Below are 19683 nucleotides of genomic sequence, written 5' to 3'. Positions count from 1 at the left end.
CATCGGGTGCTGCAGCAACGGTTCCTGCCAGGGGAGCAGGCAGAGGCTGCAGCCCCACCGGGCTCTGCAGGCTGCGGGAGGGCAGATGGAGGATGTGAAACTGGGTGAGCTGTGGTTTGGCCCACAGCAACCTTCCTGCTGCACACAGCAGTTGGGACTTCCAGGGAAGGAGAGCTGCACTTGCCGGCACACCCGGAGCCTCGCAGCACAGTCCCGACCGGCCTCACGCTGCCAGGGGGTGGCCCCCACCCCTCAGGCTCAGATGCCTCCCACCAGAGGTGCTTGGTGTCTGTCCCTGGTGCAGCCCAATGCAGGCAGGTAGGGCTCCTGCACTGTCTGGGAGATGCCAGGGGATGCTGCAGGGATGCTGGGGGTGGAGAGAAGCAGCCTCTCAGCCTGGCTTGCAAAACACTTGCTAAGCTTGTGACAACGCTGCGAGTGTCTCTGGAGCCATTGGGGGGTGTGGACACTGCCGGAGGGACCCACAGCTCAGGCAGAAAATAAAACTACTCCTGGGCAGGCTCTGGGGCCGGGGCAGAGAGGGTCGGAAGCAGGTTGGTGTGTGCCATAGGACAGGGCAGATGCAGCGCTGGTGCTAGTGGAGCTGCTCTGACCCCCAAATGTGCTGTGAAAATCACTGTTTCCAGGGATCCTGGCACTGGTGGTGCCAGGGAGTGTCAGCAGCACTGAGTGCTCTGGGTGGCTGAATGGGGCACAGGGAAAGTGGAGTCCCCCAGCAGGCAGGATTCTGTGGGGACGGGCAGGCAGGGCATCTCGGCAGGCAGCACCTCTTGGGGACCAGGGCCAGTTACAGGGTCACTGGTGGGCAACTGGAGACCCTGGCAGCACGTGGCAGCTCTTGAACTGCTCAACTGGGCAGGCAGCAAATGGGTTCCTCTTGCCCCAGGGAAGGTGCAGTGACTCTGGGTGGGGATTTCTGTTGCTCAGCACAGAAACCTCCTGCGCTCGCTGGAGTGCTGCTTGGGGTCTGCGCCCGGGGCACTGTGGCAGCCCCTGGCTGTGTTGTGCCGGGCTGTGCCATGCTGTGCCGTGCTACGCCATTGTGCTGCTCCTTGGCGTGACCATCTGGGCATCGCTCAACTGTGGGAAAGCGAGTCAGCAAAACTCCCATCTGACACATTTTTTTCCCCCAACTTCCTCTAAAAGTGGACTCAGCTTGGCTGTGTCCTGCAGGTGACCATGACGTCCCTCTGGGGCCACAGTCTCCCTGCCAGGCACAGGACGGGGGGGGCTCAGCACAAACCACCCGGGAAACGGTTGGGCTGAGCTGAGCAGAGCCGAGCTGGGCTGCGCCACGACGGGGATGCGTACAGTGGTGCTTGCCGAAGGCGGTGGCAGCTCCCCCTGCGATGCGGCTGCCAGGACTGAGCGGTCCCACCATGGCACCAGTGAAGCACTCTGACGGGGGAAGCACCTGGCGCTGCCGCAGGGAGTGGGGTGCTGGGTGCTGGCTGTGCAGGCGCAGCCTGGTGCCGAGGGCTGGGGCGCGACTCCATGGGTGCCTGCGTGGTGGATGCTCTGTCCCTTGATGGTCATGAGGCCCAGGCTCGGGGGTGGTGACGGGATGGCCCCCTTTCAGCAGGGCTGCACAGAGCCCCAGAGACCCCCCTGGGTACCCCCCAGTCCCTGCGGCCTCTCGGGGAAGCAGGGGCATGAAGAGGGGCTGGTCGACAGACAGGACCGGGCACGGCTGAAGGGGCTTTGCTGGGTGAAACCCCTGGGGGGGGCCGGGGCTGCGGACCACAGCTGGGGCGAGGAAGAGCCCTGGGCTCCTGCGGGGCCAGATCCTGCCAATGCCGGCCTTGGTGCAAGGCAGCCAGGAGGGGCGGTGGGGCTGGGGGCTGCCCAACTACGGTGGAGCCGTGTGCCCGTGTCAGCCCTGGGCACGGGAACTGGCAGGGAGGGGACAAAGCACAGGAAATCTCGCAATGGCTGTATGGTCAGCACCGGGTTTCCTGTTCCTCCCCAGGAGCCAGAGCTGCACCAGCCCCAGACTGCGCTGGCCCCGGCCCCGGGAGGACACCAGCACCAGCCCCACGGCGAGGACCTCGTGGCGCAGGCAGGTCAGAGGGGCTGTGCCCCAGCGGGGCGCAGGCAGGGGCAGGGGACCCCTTCGTGGGGCTGGGGGGGCTGTCTCAGCCCTGGCCCTCTGCAGGGTCATGGGCTGTGCCGGGGACATCCTGCCCTGCGCAGAGGCGTGCTCCGGCACCCTCCTGCCCCTGCTGCACCCTTGCTGTGGGGCAGAGCACCCTGGGACTGCAGCTGGGACCAGTTCAGCTCCCAGTGGCTGTGCCAGAGTCCTGGGGGCTGGGACACGTCCGGGCTCGGCACCTTCCTCTGGGGCTCGGCGTGCCATCCCCCTCCTGCCGGCTTCCCACCCGTGCCCTGGAAGCTACTCTGTCCCGGCATGCCCAGCTGCCCCCACCGTGGGCGCAGGGGTGACCGTGCCGAGAGGCAGGACGGGGCTGGAGCTGCTGCACTGTGTGGGGCCGGTGCTGCGGCCAGGGCATGCCCTTGGGGAGCAGCCCTGCGCGCACGACAGGGTTTTGACCCCACACTTCCTCCTCCTCGGCACCGTCCCCACAGGCCCCAGCTGCCGCGGGGCTTGGGGCGTGCTCAGCCCTCCCGCCTGCTTTGAATGCACTTTGCAAGGCAGATTGCCACCTGGCCCGGGTACCACGTCCTGCTGAGGGGCGATGGGGCAGGAGGGTATGAGATGCAAAGCGCCCCGGCCACCGGCAAACGCGGTGCAGGGTGCGGGGTGGCAGCTGTGGCTCAGGCTCTCCCACCACTCCACAGCCTCCTCCCGCCCAGGACAGCGGTGCCATGGGCTTCGGGCCAGAGCTGTGGTGCCCGCAGGGGCACAGCGCACTGCTGCGGCTGCAGGACAGTGAGCTGCGCCTCCTGGAGCTGATGAAGAAGTGGATGTTGCAGCGCGCCAAGAGCGACCGGGAGTACGCGGGGATGCTGCACCACATGTTCTCCCAGCTGGAGAAACAGGAGGGCCCTGGGCAGCTCCGCACCGGTGACCATGGCAGCCAGATTGGGGAGGTAGGAACACCCCGGTGCAGGAGCGCACCCCACAGAGCCCAGCACAGTGTGATGCAGTGCCAGAGGGCGGCCGTCCCTGACGCCCCATCCCTGCAGTCGTGGTGGGTGGTGGCGAGCCGGACAGAGGCGCTGAGCCAGATCCTGCGGCGGCACGCGGAGGAGCTGACGACGGGGCCGCTGGCCAAGCTGAGCCTGCTCATCCGCGACAAGCAGCAGCTCCGCAAGGCCTTCAGCGAGCAGTGGCAGCAGCTCAACCAGGAGTACACCCGGGTACGTGGGTCCCAGCAGGGGGGGAGCGGGGTCCTGGCCCTGCCCTGCTCCCCTGACGGCGTCTCCCCTCCAGACCACGCAGCAGGAGATGGAGAAGCTGAAGGCGCAGTATCGCAGCCTGGTGCGCGACAGCGCCCAGGCCAAGCGCAAGTACCAGGAGGCCAGCAAAGGTGCCTGCCAGCCCGGCCCCTGCCCCAGCCCCAGCCCCATCCTGCCGTGTCCCCTCCCGGCTCCCCTCGGCCCCCAGCAGGTCAGGGATGGCCTCAGCCTGGACCGGGTGAGGGCTCTGGGGCTGGGCAGCACGGGGAGAGCCCAGCCTGGCCCCTAGGGAGCCGGGCAAAATGCCCAGTGGCCTTGGGACACCGTGCTGTGTGTCGGGAGCATCCCTGTGCATGGGGAGGTTGTGGTGTGGCCACCCCAGCCCTGGCCTCCCTGCCTGCCCTGGGACCCCCTCCCTGCCCCGTCACCCCCCCGGCCCCTGCCTCACCCCGCGCCCCTCGCTGGCTGCTCAGGGGGGGATGTGCCGCAGCGCTGGGGCCGGCGGCGCGGTGGCAGCGGGTGTTTTCCACGGCCTCTCCCCCCAGAGAAGGAGCGGGACAAGGCGAAGGAGAAGTACGTGCGCAGCCTCTGGAAGCTCTACGCCCTGCACAACCAGTACGTGCTGGCCGTGCAGGCGGCCGCGCTCCACCACCACCACCACTACCAGCGGGCTCTGCCCAGCCTCCACCAGTCCCTCTACAGCCTGCAGCAGGAGATGGTCCTTGTCCTGTAAGAGCCCTACCTGCCCCATGTCCCGCTGCCTGCCCCGCGCTCCGCTGCCCGTCCCTGGGCACCCCCACGGCCCCTAGAACCGGCAGTGCTCCCTCCTCCTGCCAGAGCCCCGCCGGCCACGTGTACTTTCCCATCACAGCGATGCCCCGCAGCACCGCGCGAGATGCGGGGGCTGAGGGTGCGAGCCAGCGGGATGCAGGAACCGGCCAGCCCGGGCGGCAGTGCCGGGGCAGGGGTGGTGGCGCCTGGCTGGAGGGGCCCTGGGCTGGGGGGCACAGGAGCCCGGCAGCCCCCAGCACCCACGTCCCCACAGGAAGGAGATCCTCAGGGAGTACTACAGCATCAGCAGCCTGGTGCAGGAGGACGTGCTGGCCGTGCACAAGGAAATCGCCGGAGCTATCCATGCCATCGAGCCGGCCACCGAGTACAGCGGCTTCATCCAGAGCCACGGGTACGGCCCCGCGTGGCTGCAGCCCCTCTGCCGGACACAGCCCTGCCAGCTGTGGGTGCCAGTGTCTGGCACGGGGCAGGTGGGAGGCAGAGCCACGCTGGGTGCCCGCAGGTACAGCTCCGAGGTGCCGCCAGCCGTGTCCTTCGACGAGAGCTTGCTGGAGGAGACGGAGAGCCTGGCCCCGGGGGAGCTGCAGCTGAACGAACTGACCGTCGAGAGCGTCCAGCACACGTGAGCGGGGCCGGGCCACGGGCGGGGGCTGCCGCCGCCAGCAGCATGGCTCGGCACCGTCTGGCACCTGTGTCTCTTGCAGCCTGACATCAGTTGAGGAGGAGCTGGTGGCCTCCACAGAGGCCGTGAGCAGCAAGGAGCAGCGGGTGCGGGAGCTGCAGGCGGAGATCCGGAGCGAGGAGCAGGGCCGAAGCCCCGGGGAGCGGTGAGGTGTGGTGGGCGGGGGGCGAGGGGCTGGGGGCAGCGGTGGCTGACCGCCCTGTCCCGTCCCCAGGGTGCACTTGCTGGGCAAGCGGCAGGGGCTGCAGGAGGCGCAGCAGCAGCTCGAGGGCTGCCTCTGTGCCCAGGCCAAGCTGCAGGCGCAGCGGGACCTGCTGGCCGGGAAGCTGGCGGAGCTGGCTGCTGGGGAGCCCCTGCCCGCCCTGCCTCTGCAGGAGGACCGGCAGTCGGTGTCCTCCGTGGTGAGTCCTGCCCCGCCGCGCCCCGGGAGCCACAGGGCTGGGGCATGCTGGGTTCGGGTCGCCCCCCGCCCAGCTCACCGCTCATGTGTCCCCCCCAGGAGCAGGAGCGGAGCGGACCCACTGCGCTGGAGACCCTCAAGAACCACATCTCGGGCATCTTCAGCCCCAAGTACTCGGTGAGTCCCTGGGCACCTCCAGCCACCCCCCTCCCACCCAGCTGCCTTGCCGAGCCTCCCGGCCCCCTGGCACCCCCTTTCCTCTCCTGTCTGGCCCCACAGCCCCCTCATCTCTGTGCTCCAGCCCCTGCTCCCCCTGCCTGCTGCACCCTGTCCGGGGCACGGCTTCCAAGCACTGCTGCTGCCCCCACCTCGGGCATGACCCGGGGACACGGCTGGGCTCACCCCCCGTCTCCATCCAGTTGCCGCCCCCCGTGCCCCTGATCCCGGAGGTGCAGAAGCCGCTGTGCCAGCAGGTCTGGTACCATGGGGCCATCCCGCGCTCCGAGGTCCAGGAGCTGCTGAACTGCAGCGGGGACTTCCTGGTGCGGGAGAGCCAGGGCAAGCAGGAGTACGTGCTCAGCGTGCTGTGGGACGGGCAGCCCCGGCACTTCATCATCCAGGCTGCCGACGTGAGTGACCACAGGCGGGGAGAGACGGCCGGGGGTGGCCCTGCACAGGCAGGCGGGGGTTCCTGCCTGGGCACAGCCAGTGGTGTGAGTGCACAGGGCACGTGCGTACAGTGCGAGCTGTGTGCACCCAACCTCGCACGGGCCAAGTGTGGAGCGCAGGGTGTGAGCCCTGTGTCATGCATGTGAACGCCCAGTTGCGCATGTTTGCCCTGCCTGGTGTGCATGCATGTCCTGCGCTGTGTGTGTGCGTGTGCACACTAACCTGTGAGTGCACACCCGTGCACCTCAGCCCTCATGAGCACACCCATGCATACGTGCAGGAAAACCCCTCAGCCTCCCCTCCCCACAGAACATGTACCGGCTGGAGGGGGAAGGCTTCCCCACCATCCCGCTGCTCATCGAGCACCTCCTGCAGAGCCAGCAGCCCATCACCCGGAAGAGTGGGATCATCCTGGCCAGGGCTGTGCCCAAGGTGACAGCAGGCAGTGGGGAGGGGGACGAGTCCCCTGTGCATGGGGCAGCCCTGCCTGGCCCCTTCTGCTGCCCACGGCTGGGCTGGGAGCCCCAAGCACGCTACTCCAGCCCTGGGGTGGGGGGGCTGGGAGCTGGGGACCTCCCTCCGGGGCCATGTGAGAGGGGGCTGCAGGGGCGGGGGGGATGTGGGCATGGGGCAGGCCGAAGGACGGCTCACTACCTTTGGTGTCTGCTCAATGCAGGACAAATGGGTGCTCAACCACGAGGACGTGCTGCTGGGGGAGCGCATCGGCCGGGTGAGTCAGGGTGCTCTGGTCCATGCCTGCGCGGGGTCTGTGGGAGGACAGGGCTGTCCCTGGGGGTCTGTGGGAGGACAGGGCTGTGCCCAGGGGTCTGCTGGAGGACAGGGGTTGCCTCAGGCTACGCCGCGGCAAGCTGGGCCAGTGCACTTGTGTCTCTCTGCAGGGTAACTTTGGGGAGGTGTTCAGCGGCCGCCTGCGTGCTGACAACACCCCCGTGGCTGTGAAATCCTGCCGGGAAACCCTCCCGCCGGAGCTCAAGGCCAAGTTCCTGCAGGAAGCCAGGTCTATGCAGCCATCTCTCGTCCCAGCCTGCCTGTCCTCGGGACTTGGGGCTGTTCGAACGCTGCTGGCACTGCAGCATCCTTGTGCTGAGGGCTGTGCCCCTGGGCTGGCTGGGCACAGCGTCCTGGGGACAGGATAGAGGTGGCCCTGTGCCCGGGGCATTGGGCCCTGCGTGTTCATGATGCCTTTCCTTGTCCCCGCAGGATCCTCAAGCAGTACAACCACCCGAACATTGTCCGTCTCATCGGCGTCTGCACCCAGAAGCAGCCAATTTACATTGTCATGGAGCTGGTGCAGGGTGAGCAGCCCTGTCCTGCGGCCCCAGCGCTGCCAGGGCAGCTGGTGCATGCGTGTGCAAGCTTGCCATGGCGTGCCAGGGCAGCCGTCTGCCAGCTCCACAATCCTGGGTGCAGGGGGGGACTTCCTGAGCTTCCTGCGCAGTGAGGGGCCTCACCTGCGGGTGAAGGAGCTGATCAAGATGACGGAGAACGCTGCCGCTGGCATGGAGTACTTGGAGAGCAAGCACTGCATCCACAGGTGGGCTCCAGTGGCATGGGCGGGCGCTGGGCAGGGCAGGGTGAACCCCGGAGCCCTCGCTGCCCGGGTCCCGTGCCAGGCAGAGGCCCCTGGGGACGGCCAGGCACATGGCTGAGAGCTATGGACCATCCCAGGGACCTGGCCGCTCGCAACTGCCTGGTGACAGAGAAGAATACCCTGAAGATCAGCGACTTCGGGATGTCACGGGAGGAGGAGGGTGGCATCTATGCCTCCACGGGGGGGATGAAGCAGATCCCTGTCAAGTGGACTGCCCCTGAAGCACTCAATTATGGTAAAGGACAGAGCTTGGCATGGCCTGGTGGCCCCACGGCACAGCTGGGAGCCAGGATTCTGGGGCACACTGTCCCACTCCTATGTGCCTGGTCCTGGGGAGGGAGGCAGAGAGACCCTGGGTACCCCAGCCCTTGTGAGCGTGGGTGCAGCCAGGGCAGCGGTGCCATGAGCATCCCCAGCCGCCAGCATCCGTCCTGCTCCATGTCCCCAGGCCGATACAGCTCCGAGAGCGATGTCTGGAGCTTTGGGATCCTGCTATGGGAAGCCTTCAGCCTGGGTGCCGTCCCCTACGCCAACCTCAGCAACCAGCAGACGCGAGAGGCGGTGGAGCAGGGTAAGGGACGTGGCCGGGGTCCGGCTCTCGAGGGCCCAGCACTGTGGGTCTGCCGTGGAGCCGTGCCCGTGGGATGGGCAGGACGGGGCTGGGGGGGGTGAGGGGCCAGTGGCCTGGGCTGCCATGTCCCCATCCTTGCCGCCCCCCAGGTGTGCGGCTGGATCCCCCTGAGCAATGCCCCGAGGAGGTGTACCGGCTGATGCAGCGGTGCTGGGAGTACGACCCCCGCAAGCGGCCCAGCTTCAGCACCATCCACCAGGACCTCATCAGCATCCGCAAGAGGCACCGGTGAGGGGGAGCACCGGAGAAGGGAGCGCCCCGCCGGCCCCACTCAGGACAGTACCGTGTGCCACCGATCCATCCCACCGGCAGCGTCCGTCCCTCAGGCAGGGCCTGCCCGGGCAGCGGGTGCTGCGGGGCAGCCGGGCACGGCCGTGCCCCCTCCCTGGCCCAGGGCAGCGGGCTCCCGCACGCCCCGGGGACACAGCACCCACAGCTCCTGCCGGGCTTGATCCTGTGTAATAAACAAACGGGCTCTGCAGCACTGCGTCTGTGGGGACTCGGGGGGGCAGGCCCCGGGGGAGCCAGCGGGGCCACGCACCTGTGCTGCATCCCGGACAGGGCGCACCGGGATGGCACACCAGCACCTCGGCCTGCCCCGGGGCTGGGGGGGATGTCCGGGTGCGTCCCCAGGGCTGCCGGGGGGATGTCCGGCTGCATCCCGGGGCTGTGGGGGGGACGCCTGGGCCTGTCTTCCGAGCTGTGGGGGTCCCCGCCGGGTCAGTTCCCGGCGCTGCGGTGGGGCTCGGGGGTCCCGGCCGGGTCGGTCCCGCCCCAGCGGCCGCCCCGTTGCGCTGCCCGGCGGAGCCGCCTCCCGGCGGGGCGGGCGGACGGCGGGGCCGGGCCCGGGGCTGGGCGAGCGGGGCGGCGGGCGGGGCCTGGCCCATCCCGGCCGCGGCAGCTGGCGAGCCCGGGGCGGGCGATGTGAGGAGCCGGGACGAGCCGCGGAGCCGCCCAGGGTAAGAGCGGAGCGGCCGCGCCCCCACCCCCGCAGCCGTCCCGCGGTGGGCGGCCCCAGCCCTCCCCAGCCCGGCCCGCTCCCTCCCTCCCCAGCCCGGCCCGCTCCCTCCCTCCCCGCACCGGGCCGCGGCGCAGAGGTCCCGGGCTGCCCGGCTCGGCGGGTCCGCCGCGGCCGGCCCCGGCCCCGGCCCCGGCCCTACTCCACCGGCCCCGGCCCCGTTCCACCGGCCCCGGCCCCGTTCCACCGGCCTAGCCCCGCGGCGGGCCGGGCCTGCGGCGCCCCTGGGCCCGTGCAGCTGGAGCCCGGGCTATAAATACCCGGCGCCGGATTAAGCGAAGTAGGACGCGGGGGGGCAGGGGAGGAGGGGGGTGGCGGTGGGCAAGGGGTGGGCAGGGCACGGCACGGAGCACCGGCCCGGGCTGCCGGCCCCAGGCCCCCCGGCATGGCTCAGCCCAGGGTGAGGGCAGGAGGCACCATCCCCTCCGGTGTCCCCCCCATCCCCTCTGGTGTCCCCTGGCACCCCGTCCTGCGCCCGTCCCGTTCTCAGCCCCGTGGCTGGGCTTGCAGCAGCACCTCTCTGCCCCGGTGCAGGTCTGTCCCTGCGGCCCTCCGGGATGAAGCTGAAGAAGCAGGTGACAGTGTGTGGAGCTGCCATCTTCTGCGTGGCCGTCTTCTCCCTCTACCTGATGCTGGACCGAGTGCAGCACGACCCCACGCGCCACCAGAGCGGGGGCAACTTCCCCAGGGTGAGCGGCAGGGCTGTGGGGATGGAGAGTGGGCAAGGGCTGGCGGGGGCCAGCCAGCACAGCCGGAGGCAGTTCGGGTGCCAGGGCTTGTTCCCTGCTGCTATCAGTGCACGCAGGGGCCGGGACCCGCCTGGCAAAGGTTGCCGGAGGCTCTCACCACGGTGTCTGTGTCCCCAGAGTCAGATCTCGGTGCTGCAGAACCGCATTGAGCAGCTGGAGCAGCTGCTGGAGGAGAACCACGAGATCATCAGCCACATCAAGGACTCGGTGCTGGAGCTGACGGCCCACACAGAAGGGCAGCCAGCGCTGCCCCACCACACTCCCAATGGCTCCTGGGTGCTGCCCCCTGAGAGTCGCCCGAGCTTCCTCTCCGTCTCCCCACAGGACTGCCAGTTCGCCCTGGGGGGAAGGGGCCAGAGCCCAGACCTGCAGGTGAGGGGCCGGTGTCTCAGCCTAGTGTGTCAGGGCCCATCTCTGCTAGTGCAAGGGGGTCCCTTCCCAGCCCTGCTCTGTTGGGGGTCTCTCAGTCCGGTGTCTGCCCTCTGAGTCCTGTCTCCCACCCGGCAGATGCTGGCAGTGTATTCCCTGCTGCCCTTTGACAACCAGGATGGCGGCGTGTGGAAGCAGGGCTTCGATATCACCTATGAGCCTAATGAGTGGGACACTGAGCCCCTGCAGGTGTTTGTGGTGCCGCACTCCCACAATGACCCGGGTGAGCCACGGGCGAAGGTGGGCAGGGGAGGGGAAGGGCTATCCCAGCCCCTGCCACCCCACACCGCTGGCGGGGAAGGGCTTGGCCCTGTGTAGCGACCCCCACATGTGCTGGCAGGCTGGATCAAGACCTTCGACAAGTACTACTACGACCAGACGCAGCACATCCTCAACAGCATGGTGCTGAAGATGCAGGAGGACCCGCGCCGGCGCTTCATCTGGTCCGAGATCTCCTTCTTTTCCAAGTGGTGGGACAACATCAGTGCCCAGAAGCGGGCTGCAGTGCGGAGGTAGGGCCGCCTGCCTGGCCCCGCTTCTTGGCACGGTCCCTGCCCGGAGGCAGGGTGCTGCGGGAGGCACCGGCTGTGAGCACGGGGTGCGTGAGGGAAGGGTCCTGAGGAGACAAAGGCTGCCCTGGCTGCAGTGCGAAGTCCGTGGGTTCTGCACTGCTCACTGTGGGGTGCCCTGGCACTGCCAGAGACCCCTCAGTGCCATGAGATGTGAAAACCACAGCAATGTGGGTTAGATCTGAGGTGCTGCCAGCACCAGGGCCTCCACAGCGGGGGCCTGAGAGGCTGGGGGAGGCAGGTTTCACCCTGCGCCACTCCCTGTGCTCTCGGAGCTGGGAATCTCCCTCTTTTCACTGTAACCCGAGGCACTGCCACAGAACCAGGGCAGTGCCAGTGCCTTGCAAAGCCCAAGGCACCCTCAGCGGGGTGGGAGACCTGGAGAGCCAGACTGTGTGGTGGGAGAGGTCCCCCTTGTCAGCCCCCCACCCCCAGGAGGGCTGGGGGTGAAGGACAGAGGGAGCATGGGCTGCAGGACACGGTGGAGGGCATTGCCCTGTGTGGGGATGGGCTCTGGTTGGGGCCTCAGCCAGCGTGGTGCTGTGGAGGGATGTCTGTCCCTGTGGGGGACAGTGTGGGCTGCGGGGCACAGCAACGGGTGGTTGTGGAGGCTGCGGGTGGGACCCAGGTGGCCCCAAGGCAGGTGGAGGCTCTGCCACAGACACGCAGCTCGCCACAGGGCTCTGCCTGGAGCTGATCGATCGCATCTTGCACGTCCCCCTTGCAGGCTGGTTGGCAACGGGCAGCTGGAGATGGTGACGGGCGGCTGGGTGATGCCTGACGAGGCCAATTCCCACTACTTTGCCATGATCGACCAGCTGATCGAGGGGCACCAGTGGCTGGAGAAGAACATCGGTGAGAGCTGGGCAGGATGCCGAGCAGGAGGGGCAGGGTGCTGGCTGGGTGCCTGCTTGATGTACCGGCAGGCACCTCCATCCCTGGCAGGAGCTCGTGGGAGGTGCTGCCGGGCCCAGTGTGGGGCTGATGGGTCTCTGTGCCCCCAGGCGTGACGCCCCGGTCAGGCTGGGCCGTCGACCCCTTTGGGCACAGCTCCACCATGCCCTACCTGCTGAAGCGTTCCAACCTGACGGGCATGCTCATCCAGCGCGTGCACTACGCCATCAAGAAACACTTTGCTGCCACCCAGAACCTGGAGTTCATGTGGAGACAGACGTGGGGTGAGGGGCTGCTGGAGAGGTGATTGCAGAGGGGGCCCTGCCGGGGTGGGTGGCAGCAGGGAACAGCTACTGACCGCTTTCCTGTGTGGATGGCGAGCTGAGCACCAGGAGGCCACGGCTCTGCCCTGCAGTGTTTTTGCCCTGTGGGACAGGCCCAGGCTGACTCCCCGACCACCCCCAGCACACTGGGGGAGGCTGCTGCTCTCTCTGGGCTCCAAGCGGGTCAGCCTGCGTGCCAGGTCTGCTCTGCCCCAGCAGCTGTCCCTGCACCCACGTGCCCATGGGCCCCCCTGCTCGGGGAACAGCAAAGGAGAGCCATTGCTGATGCTCATGATGTCCTTGGTCCCACAGATCCGGAAGCCAGCACCGACATCTTCTGCCACATGATGCCCTTCTACAGCTACGATGTGCCCCACACCTGTGGGCCAGACCCCAAGATCTGCTGCCAGTTTGACTTCAAGCGCCTGCCGGGTGGCCGGATCAACTGCCCGTGGAAGGTGCCTCCCCGAGCCATCACCGATGCCAACGTGGCGGAGCGGTGAGTGCCGCAGGGGCAAGCGGCTCTGAGCCCCATGCCCTGCCTTCGGGAGCCAGGCTCACGCCCTGGCCCTTCCTGGCCCCCCACGGCAGAGCCCAGCTGCTGCTGGACCAGTATCGCAAGAAGTCCAAGCTGTACCGCAGCAAGGTGCTGCTGGTGCCCCTGGGAGACGATTTCCGCTACGACAAGCCGCAGGAGTGGGATGCCCAGTTCCTCAACTACCAGCGCATCTTCGATTTCCTCAACTCCCAACCCAACCTCCATGTCCAGGTACATGCAGGGAGGGCCGGGGGGGCCGGGGGAAGCAGGGCCCCACACGCCGAGGTTGTGGGGAGGCCGCAGGCAGAGCCCGGTTGGAGGGTGGGCAGTGCCAGGAGGGGTGGCGGGACCCCCGGCTGCGGGAGCCACAGCAGCTCCCCGTCACGCTCAGGGCTGTGCGTGCTGTCCCGCAGGCACAGTTTGGGACGCTCTCCGACTACTTTGACGCCCTGTACAAGAAGGTGGGCATTGTGCCGGGGATGAAGCCGCCTGGGTTCCCAGTGCTGAGCGGGGATTTCTTCTCCTACGCGGACCGGGAGGATCACTACTGGACAGGCTACTACACCTCCCGGCCTTTCTACAAGAGCCTGGACCGGGTGCTGGAGGCCCACCTCCGGTGAGGGGAAGCGGGCTGGGCCCCAGGGCAGGGCTTGTGGGCAGGGGGCACGGGCAAGGGGTGGCCGGGCAGCACCTGGGGAGCCCGGCAGCCCCCCGGCTTGCACCCAGCTGCCAATGCGCTGGGGGTGGCGCAGGCACGGCCCAGGCAGTGCCAAACCCTCGCCCAGCCCCCAGGCAGCGTGTCCCCCCCACCTGCCCCTCCCTGAGGCCAGGGCCCTGTGCATGGAGAGCGTATGGGCTGGGCGCTGTTGGCACGAGGGCAGGCTGGGCTGGCTGCTGCTCTGCCCTCTGTCCTGGCGCTGCTCGGCCCAGAGCACTGGGGTGCTGGGGCAAGGGCCCTTGGTGACCCTGTCCCTGCGCAGGGGAGCGGAGATCCTGTACAGCCTGGCGCTCGCCCACGCCCGCCGCGCTGGTGCCGATGGCAGGTACCCGCTCACTGACTACGCCCTGCTAAGCAACGCCCGCCGCAACCTGGGCCTCTTCCAGCACCACGACGCAATCACCGGCACCGCCAAGGAGGCCGTGGCGGTTGACTATGGAGCCCGGTGCGTGCAGGGGGCCGGGGTGCAGCCCTGGGGCGCCTTGTCTCGGATGGGGGTTGGTGAGCATGAGGCTGGGAGCGTGGTTGGGTGTGGGGGTCCTGTGCAGCCCCTCTCCCGGGGGGATGTTGGGGAGACACTGGGGCAGAGGGTCAGTCCCGGGTGGCTCACTCTGCCTGTGCCCCAGGCTGCTCCACTCCCTCACGAACCTCAAGCGCGTCATCATCAACGCTGCACATTACCTCGTGCTGGGGGACAAGGACACCTACCGCCATGACCCCGCTGCACCCTTCCTCAGCACGGTGAGCAGCACCCTGCCCCGTGGCTCCCCACGCCCCAGCACGCAGAGCCATGCTGGGGCAGCTGTCCCCGTGCCCCCAGGGAGCACAGCCCTGCCTGCCTGCTCGGTGCTGGGCGGGAGCCTGGGGAGAGGGTCCCAGCCTGGGGAGAGGGTCCCAGCCTGTGCCTGTGTCCCTGGGCCTGGCTGGCGGGGGGGGTGGGCACACCATGGCTCTGACCGCTCCTCTCTCCAGGACGACGCGCGCCCCAACCAGGACTCCCTCCCGGAGAGAACAGTGGTCAAACTGGATGCCTCTCCTCGGTAGGGGCTGCCTGCCCTGCTCTCAGGGCTTGGAGGCCGGGGGGGGACAGTGTGAGGGGGGTACCCAGGGCTCTGTGAAGCAGTGGGTGGGTGTACGGGACCCATGGGTGGTGTGGGGCACGGGGCACCCGGGATGCCGTGGGGCTGGGGTGGCCATCCCTGTGTGACCCCACCTGCAGGTTCCTGGTGGTGTTCAACCCACTGGAGCAGGAGCGCCTGTGCGTTGTGCCGGTCCTGGTGGACTCCCCGCATGTTCGTGTGCTCTCCGAGGAGGGGCAGCCCCTGCCTTCCCAGCTCAGTGCGCACTGGGGCGCTGCCACCAGCATGGTGCCTGACGTCTACCAGGTAGGGGGTGCCCCGGTGCCTGCTCCCGTCCTCCGCCTGCACAGGGGGCAGCCTGTGATCCTCACCCACTGTTCCCACAGCTGGGACACCACCCCATGAGCCCTCCTCTCTGGAACCAAGTGTCCCCACATCCCAGTACAAGCTCTCACTGCTTGCGAACCCCCAGGCCCCTGTGCTCGTACCCCCTCAGCAGTTCCCCAGAAGCGCTGAGCCAGGGTCTTTGTCCTGCTGACAGCCAGCGGGTCCCCACGCGCGGGCTGCCCTCCCGTGGAGGGGCTGGTCAGGTCTCTGTGCTGCCCGCAGGTGTCTGTCCTGGCCCGCCTGCCTGCGCTGGGGCTGCGTGTGCTGCAGCTGCACAAGTCCTTCGACGGCCATGCCACGCTGAAGTCCTCTGTGCGCCTGTACCTGCACGGACGGGACTTGCCCGTGCACAAGCAGGAGGCCGTACCCGTGAACGTCTTCCCGGCCACCGCCGATGACTTCTGCCTGGAGAACCAGCACCTGCAGGCCTGCTTCTCAGGACGCTCAGGCCTGCTGCAGGTGAGTGTGGGGTCTGACGGGTGGCGTGGGGGTGAAGGAGGGGAGGGGGACACAGCACTGCGTCCTGCGAGGTGTGCTTACTGCTGTGCCGGCACGCACCCCACAGAGCATCCGCCGAGCTGGGGAGGAGCGGGAGCACAGGGTGAGCAGTGAGTTCCTTGTCTACGGCACCAGGACCTCCAAGGACAAAAGCGGAGCCTATCTCTTTCTGCCTGACGGCGAGGCCAAGGTACAGGGACTGTCTCCGAGAGGCAGCTGGCGGCCGTGCCCGCGGCCACGCGACAGTCCTGCAGGCAGCAGCCTCAGCACGGCCCTCCTTCCCCCACAGCCCTACGCCCCCAAGGACCTCCCAGTAGTGCGGGTGACAGAGGGACCCCTCTTCTCAGAGGTCGCTAGCTACTACCAGCATGTCCAGACCGTGGTGCGGCTTTACAACGTGCCAGGTGAGACAACGTGGAGCTGTTGCAGGGAGGTCGCTGGCCCGGGGCTGCTGGGCGATGCTGCTGGTGGGGTGCAGCCCCTCACTGCCCGCCCGCAGGGGTGGAGGGCCTGTCCCTGGATGTGTCTTGCCTGGTCGACATCCGTGATCACATCAACAAGGAGCTGTCCCTGCGCTTCAGCACCGATATTGAGAGCGACAACACCTTCTTCACAGACCTCAATGGTTTCCAGGTATCCGGCAGCCTGGGGAGGGGCTGCCCTCGGGGGGGGACAGTGCCCTGGTACCCAGCACCGGGCCCCACAGGAGCCACCTCCAGCCAGAGGTGGAGGTCAGTGGACTTCTGTCCCTCGGCAGATCCAGCCCCGCAGGTACCAGCAGAAGCTGCCGCTGCAGGCCAACTTCTACCCCATGCCCACCATGGCCTACATCCAGGACACGCAGAGCCGCCTGACGCTGCACACAGCCCAGGCCCTGGGGGTCTCCAGCCTCAGCAGCGGTGAGCCGGCCCTGATGGGGCCGTGGGGCTGTGCCTCAGGGGGCTGCCTTTGGCAGGGGGGTGCTGGGGAGGAGAGTGCTGCGGGCTGGGTGCAGGGTGCCCCGGTCCTGCTGTCTCTGGGGGCTCCTCGGCTGCCCCCAGCCCTGTGGGAGTGTTTCCGTGCGTGGCAGCAGAGGGGCTGTGCCGGGCAGCTGGCTCCCGTTAAAGCCCAGGGCACTGCGACCCGCTCTCTGCAGGCCAGCTGGAGGTGATCCTGGACCGGCGCCTCATGCAGGATGACAACCGGGGCCTGGGCCAAGGGCTGAAGGACAACAAGCGGACCTGCAACCGGTTCCGTCTCCTCCTGGAGCGCCGCACCACTGCCAACAAGGTGTGTGGTCTGTGAGGCTGCAGGGCTGGAGTCAAGCACGATGCCGCTTGCCTCGAGAGTCCAGCCCTTCCCTGGGACGGAGCAGGGTGGAGGCATCTGCAGAACGCCACGCATGTGACTGGGAGCAGGGAGTGTGGGGAGAGTGGGACCGTGCAGTGGGGTATGTCCCTGCGGAGCCACGCCGCCCTCGTAATCACGGTGTTCTTGTCCCATTGCCTCGCTGCTCTCTATGCATGCACCATGTCACCCATTCAGAGCTCCAGCTTCTTTTCCAAACTGGCCTCCACGTTTAAAGCCTTGGGCTTCCCCGGCGCCAGGACTGGCAGCCCAGAGGTAACGGCCGGCCTGGCCCCACTGTCTCTCCCTGTCTCGTGCACTAGCTGCTAGCGACTAGCCTAGCCAGGCCCCGTAGCAGGCCCCTAGTCTGACCATCTAGCCGAGGTCTGTGCAGGCAGCCGCCCTCCCTGTTTGGGCACTGGGGAGGGGGGGTCACGCCTGGGCGAGGGCGGCTCTGGGTGCCCTGTGCTGCAGGTGCCTGTTCTCCGAGCGCTGCTGGAGAGGCTGCAAGGAGCGGGAGTCCCGCGGGCCCCGTCCAGCCTCTGCCAGGCCTGTGCTAACCCGTGTGCTCTTTGGCAGGTGCAGGACGGCCGCCCGATCAGCTTCCCCTCCCTGCTGAGCCACATCACCTCCATGCACCTGAACGCCGAGGCCCTGGTCATGCCCGTGGCCCAGGAGCAGCCAGCCCCACCAGCTCTGCGCTCCTTCATGCCCCTTTCCACCACCCTCCCCTGCGACTTTCACATCCTTAACCTGCGGATGCTGCAGGCAGAGGTGAGCTGTGCCCCACGAGTGAGGCAGCAGGACTCGGGGGGGTCTGGCACCCACTGCCCCCAGCATTGCCCTCACACCCCGGCTCCCCAGCAGGATGACTCGCTACCCTCGGCCGAGGCAGCCCTGATCCTGCACCGCAAAGGCTTTGACTGCAGCCTGGAGGCCAAGAACCTGGGGTTTAACTGCACCACCAGCCAGGGCAAGGTAGGACCAGGCTGCCGCCTCCTCCCACCGCTGGGTCAGAGCCAGGCTGGGGCCCCCAGCACGTCTGGCGCCAGGCCTGCCTCCTGTGCTCATGCCAAGCCAGGATGGAGGCTGGAGGGGGCCCCCAGGTCCTCCAGCACCAGCATCCCGGAAACGGGGGCTGGTCAAGAGTCCCACAGTGCAGCACGCAGCCCTGCTCTGCCCCTTGCCCAGGCAAAGCTGGAGGATGTTGGTTTCTCACAAAGCAGGTCTGGACCTTTGCACAAACCCTGCATCCTCCAGCGAGGAAGGGCAGAGCCTGGGCTGGGTCAGTGTGGTGCCTCACGTGCTGTGGGGGGCCTGCGAACCGGCTGCTGGCACAGTGTATGTGGGGCTGCCCCGTGCACGGTGCTGCGCTGCCAGGCGCCACGTCCCCCTCACCCACCCTTCTCCCTCCTCTCTCCCTAGCTGGCCCTGGGCAGCCTGTTCCGGGGGCTGGAGCTGGGCTCCCTGCAGCCCACCTCGCTGACTTTGATGTACCCACTGGCCGCAGCCTCCAACAGCACCAACATCCGCCTGGACCCCATGGAAATTGCCACTTTCCGCATCCACCTGGGGTAGCATCTCCCGGAGCGGGAGAGGAGCAGACTGGCTGGGCAGCGTGGGAGCAGCCGCTGAGCCCAGCGGCACCAGCACGGCCCAGGAGAGGCTGGGCCAGCAGGCCCGTGGCAGGCAGGCGGGCGCTGGGCAGGAGGTGCCGGACTTGCAAAGGCTGCTGCCTTCTAATTTATTAGTCCTGTGTTCTCAGATAGATTTCAGAAGTGAACTGCAGAGGCTGCTGGACACTGCCTGGGCATAGAGGGCACAGGCCGGGCACTGCTCCGAGCAGAGCACGGCTGGTGTGGGCAGCATGATGGGCACAGCTGCCCTGCTGCATTTGCTCGGCTGTCCCAGGAGGGTCCCCATCCCAGCAAATTGGGGCAGGGGCCCGTGCTGGGCTCCCCTCGACCCACAGGGCAGCACAGGGGCTGCCAGGAGCCTGGTGGGGCTGGGGCAGCTGGCCGGGGAGGTGCTGTGGACTGGAGACAGAGCTCGCCTGGAGCTTGTCGGAAACATGAGGCTGTTTCCAAGGGTCCTGGTCTGCGTCTGGTTTGTGGTTCTCACACTGGTCATGCAGTGGAGCAGGAACGTTGCTTCGTGGGTGGAAGGGGCAGGACCCCGAGGCAGCGGGGAGGCAGGCTCAGAGCCTTGGCCAGGGCCAGTCTGGGTGTGCTGGGCAGGCTGCTGGGGCTGTGCCGTGCTCTGCTCCATGGAGTCCCTGCCCTGCTGCTGCTCCTAGGGCTGAGCCGGGTGTAGGGCCCTGGGCACGTGTGAGGGGCTGTTGGCACAGCCAGGCCCAGCCATGCTCGGGAGCAGGCAGCGCCTGGCGCTGGCAGGAGCAAAGGGGGACAGGGTGCAGACCGAAGTTAGGCAGCTACACGTGGGTTAAGTGTGGGAGAGGCTGCTCCCAAATTCAGTGCCTTTAGCTCCTTTTCTGTGTGAGCCTGGCAGCCTGGTCTCTGCTGAGCTCTGACTCCTGGCGACCGAGGGGCAGGTGCTGACAGTTGCTGGGGACCCCCCCAAGAAGGGGGCCCGTCCCCCTGCAGCACCCACACACGCACCCCTGCACTGCTGGGGTGAGTGCCTGGCGCGGCAGCCTCCCAGGGCTGGGGGGTGCCGGCTGCAGCTGCTGGGCGAGCTGGACCCTGCTCCTGTGCACAGGGCTGTGGGGCAGTGCTGGGGGGTGCTGCCGGCCATGCCCAGCTGTCCAGAGCAGGCTGAGACAGAGTGGTGCAAAGCCCCCCGCCAGCAGCGATGCTCTGGCACCCGAGGAGCCCAGCCCACGGTCGCCAGGAGCATCCTCCCGGTTGCTGTGGGGACCACAGGGGCTGCCACTCCCCTGGTCCCCCTGGGGCTAATTACTGCGAATGGGTGCCAGCAGAGAGGGCCGCAGGGAGGGCTGGTGGGGAGGTGGTGCTGGCTGAACTCTGT

At 68.0% G+C, this 19683-nt stretch overlaps 2 protein-coding genes across 7 annotated transcripts; both read left to right on the top strand.

Moving 5' to 3' along the window:
• Window positions 1-202: 202 nt before the first annotated feature.
• FES (FES proto-oncogene, tyrosine kinase) lies at window positions 203-8648 on the top strand. Of its 2 annotated transcripts, none has more exons than XM_054837477.1 (20): window positions 203-318; window positions 1991-2084; window positions 2821-3072; window positions 3169-3342; window positions 3416-3512; window positions 3927-3996; window positions 4427-4564; window positions 4676-4795; window positions 4878-5000; window positions 5070-5256; window positions 5355-5432; window positions 5675-5884; window positions 6234-6356; window positions 6601-6654; window positions 6824-6942; window positions 7146-7240; window positions 7356-7479; window positions 7614-7771; window positions 7985-8107; window positions 8257-8639. In XM_054837477.1, the coding sequence occupies exons 1-20, from the start codon at window positions 263-265 to the stop codon at window positions 8397-8399; spliced, it is 2538 nt and encodes an 845-aa protein (XP_054693452.1). In that variant the 5' UTR covers window positions 203-262; the 3' UTR covers window positions 8400-8639. The 2 variants fall into 2 exon arrangements, with proteins under 2 accessions (XP_054693452.1, XP_054693451.1); XM_054837476.1 differs by having other exon boundaries at window positions 204-318; window positions 3927-4110; window positions 8257-8648.
• Window positions 8649-8990: 342 nt separating this feature from the next.
• On the top strand, window positions 8991-18784 carry MAN2A2 (mannosidase alpha class 2A member 2). Of its 5 annotated transcripts, XM_054836570.1 has the most exons (24): window positions 8991-9126; window positions 9720-9874; window positions 10052-10141; window positions 10259-10306; window positions 10442-10586; window positions 10704-10875; window positions 11660-11787; window positions 11937-12110; window positions 12462-12648; window positions 12741-12918; window positions 13101-13303; window positions 13668-13850; window positions 14032-14146; window positions 14378-14445; window positions 14625-14790; window positions 15094-15330; window positions 15437-15559; window positions 15659-15773; window positions 15869-16002; window positions 16127-16268; window positions 16505-16638; window positions 17275-17469; window positions 17560-17673; window positions 18121-18784. In XM_054836570.1, exons 2-24 carry the CDS (start codon window positions 9743-9745, stop codon window positions 18271-18273), a joined length of 3336 nt encoding a protein of 1111 aa, XP_054692545.1. In that variant the 5' UTR covers window positions 8991-9126; window positions 9720-9742; the 3' UTR covers window positions 18274-18784. The 5 variants fall into 5 exon arrangements, with proteins under 5 accessions (XP_054692545.1, XP_054692544.1, XP_054692543.1 ...); XM_054836569.1 differs by having other exon boundaries at window positions 10052-10306; window positions 17563-17673; XM_054836568.1 differs by having other exon boundaries at window positions 10052-10306.
• The last annotated feature ends 899 nt before the right edge of the window (window positions 18785-19683 follow it).

Source organism: Grus americana, chromosome 10 (genome assembly GCF_028858705.1).
Source record: "Grus americana isolate bGruAme1 chromosome 10, bGruAme1.mat, whole genome shotgun sequence".
NCBI lineage: Eukaryota > Metazoa > Chordata > Aves > Gruiformes > Gruidae > Grus > Grus americana.
The sequence above is the reverse complement of the archived record's forward strand: the minus strand, read 5'-3'. Positions and strand labels throughout refer to the sequence as shown.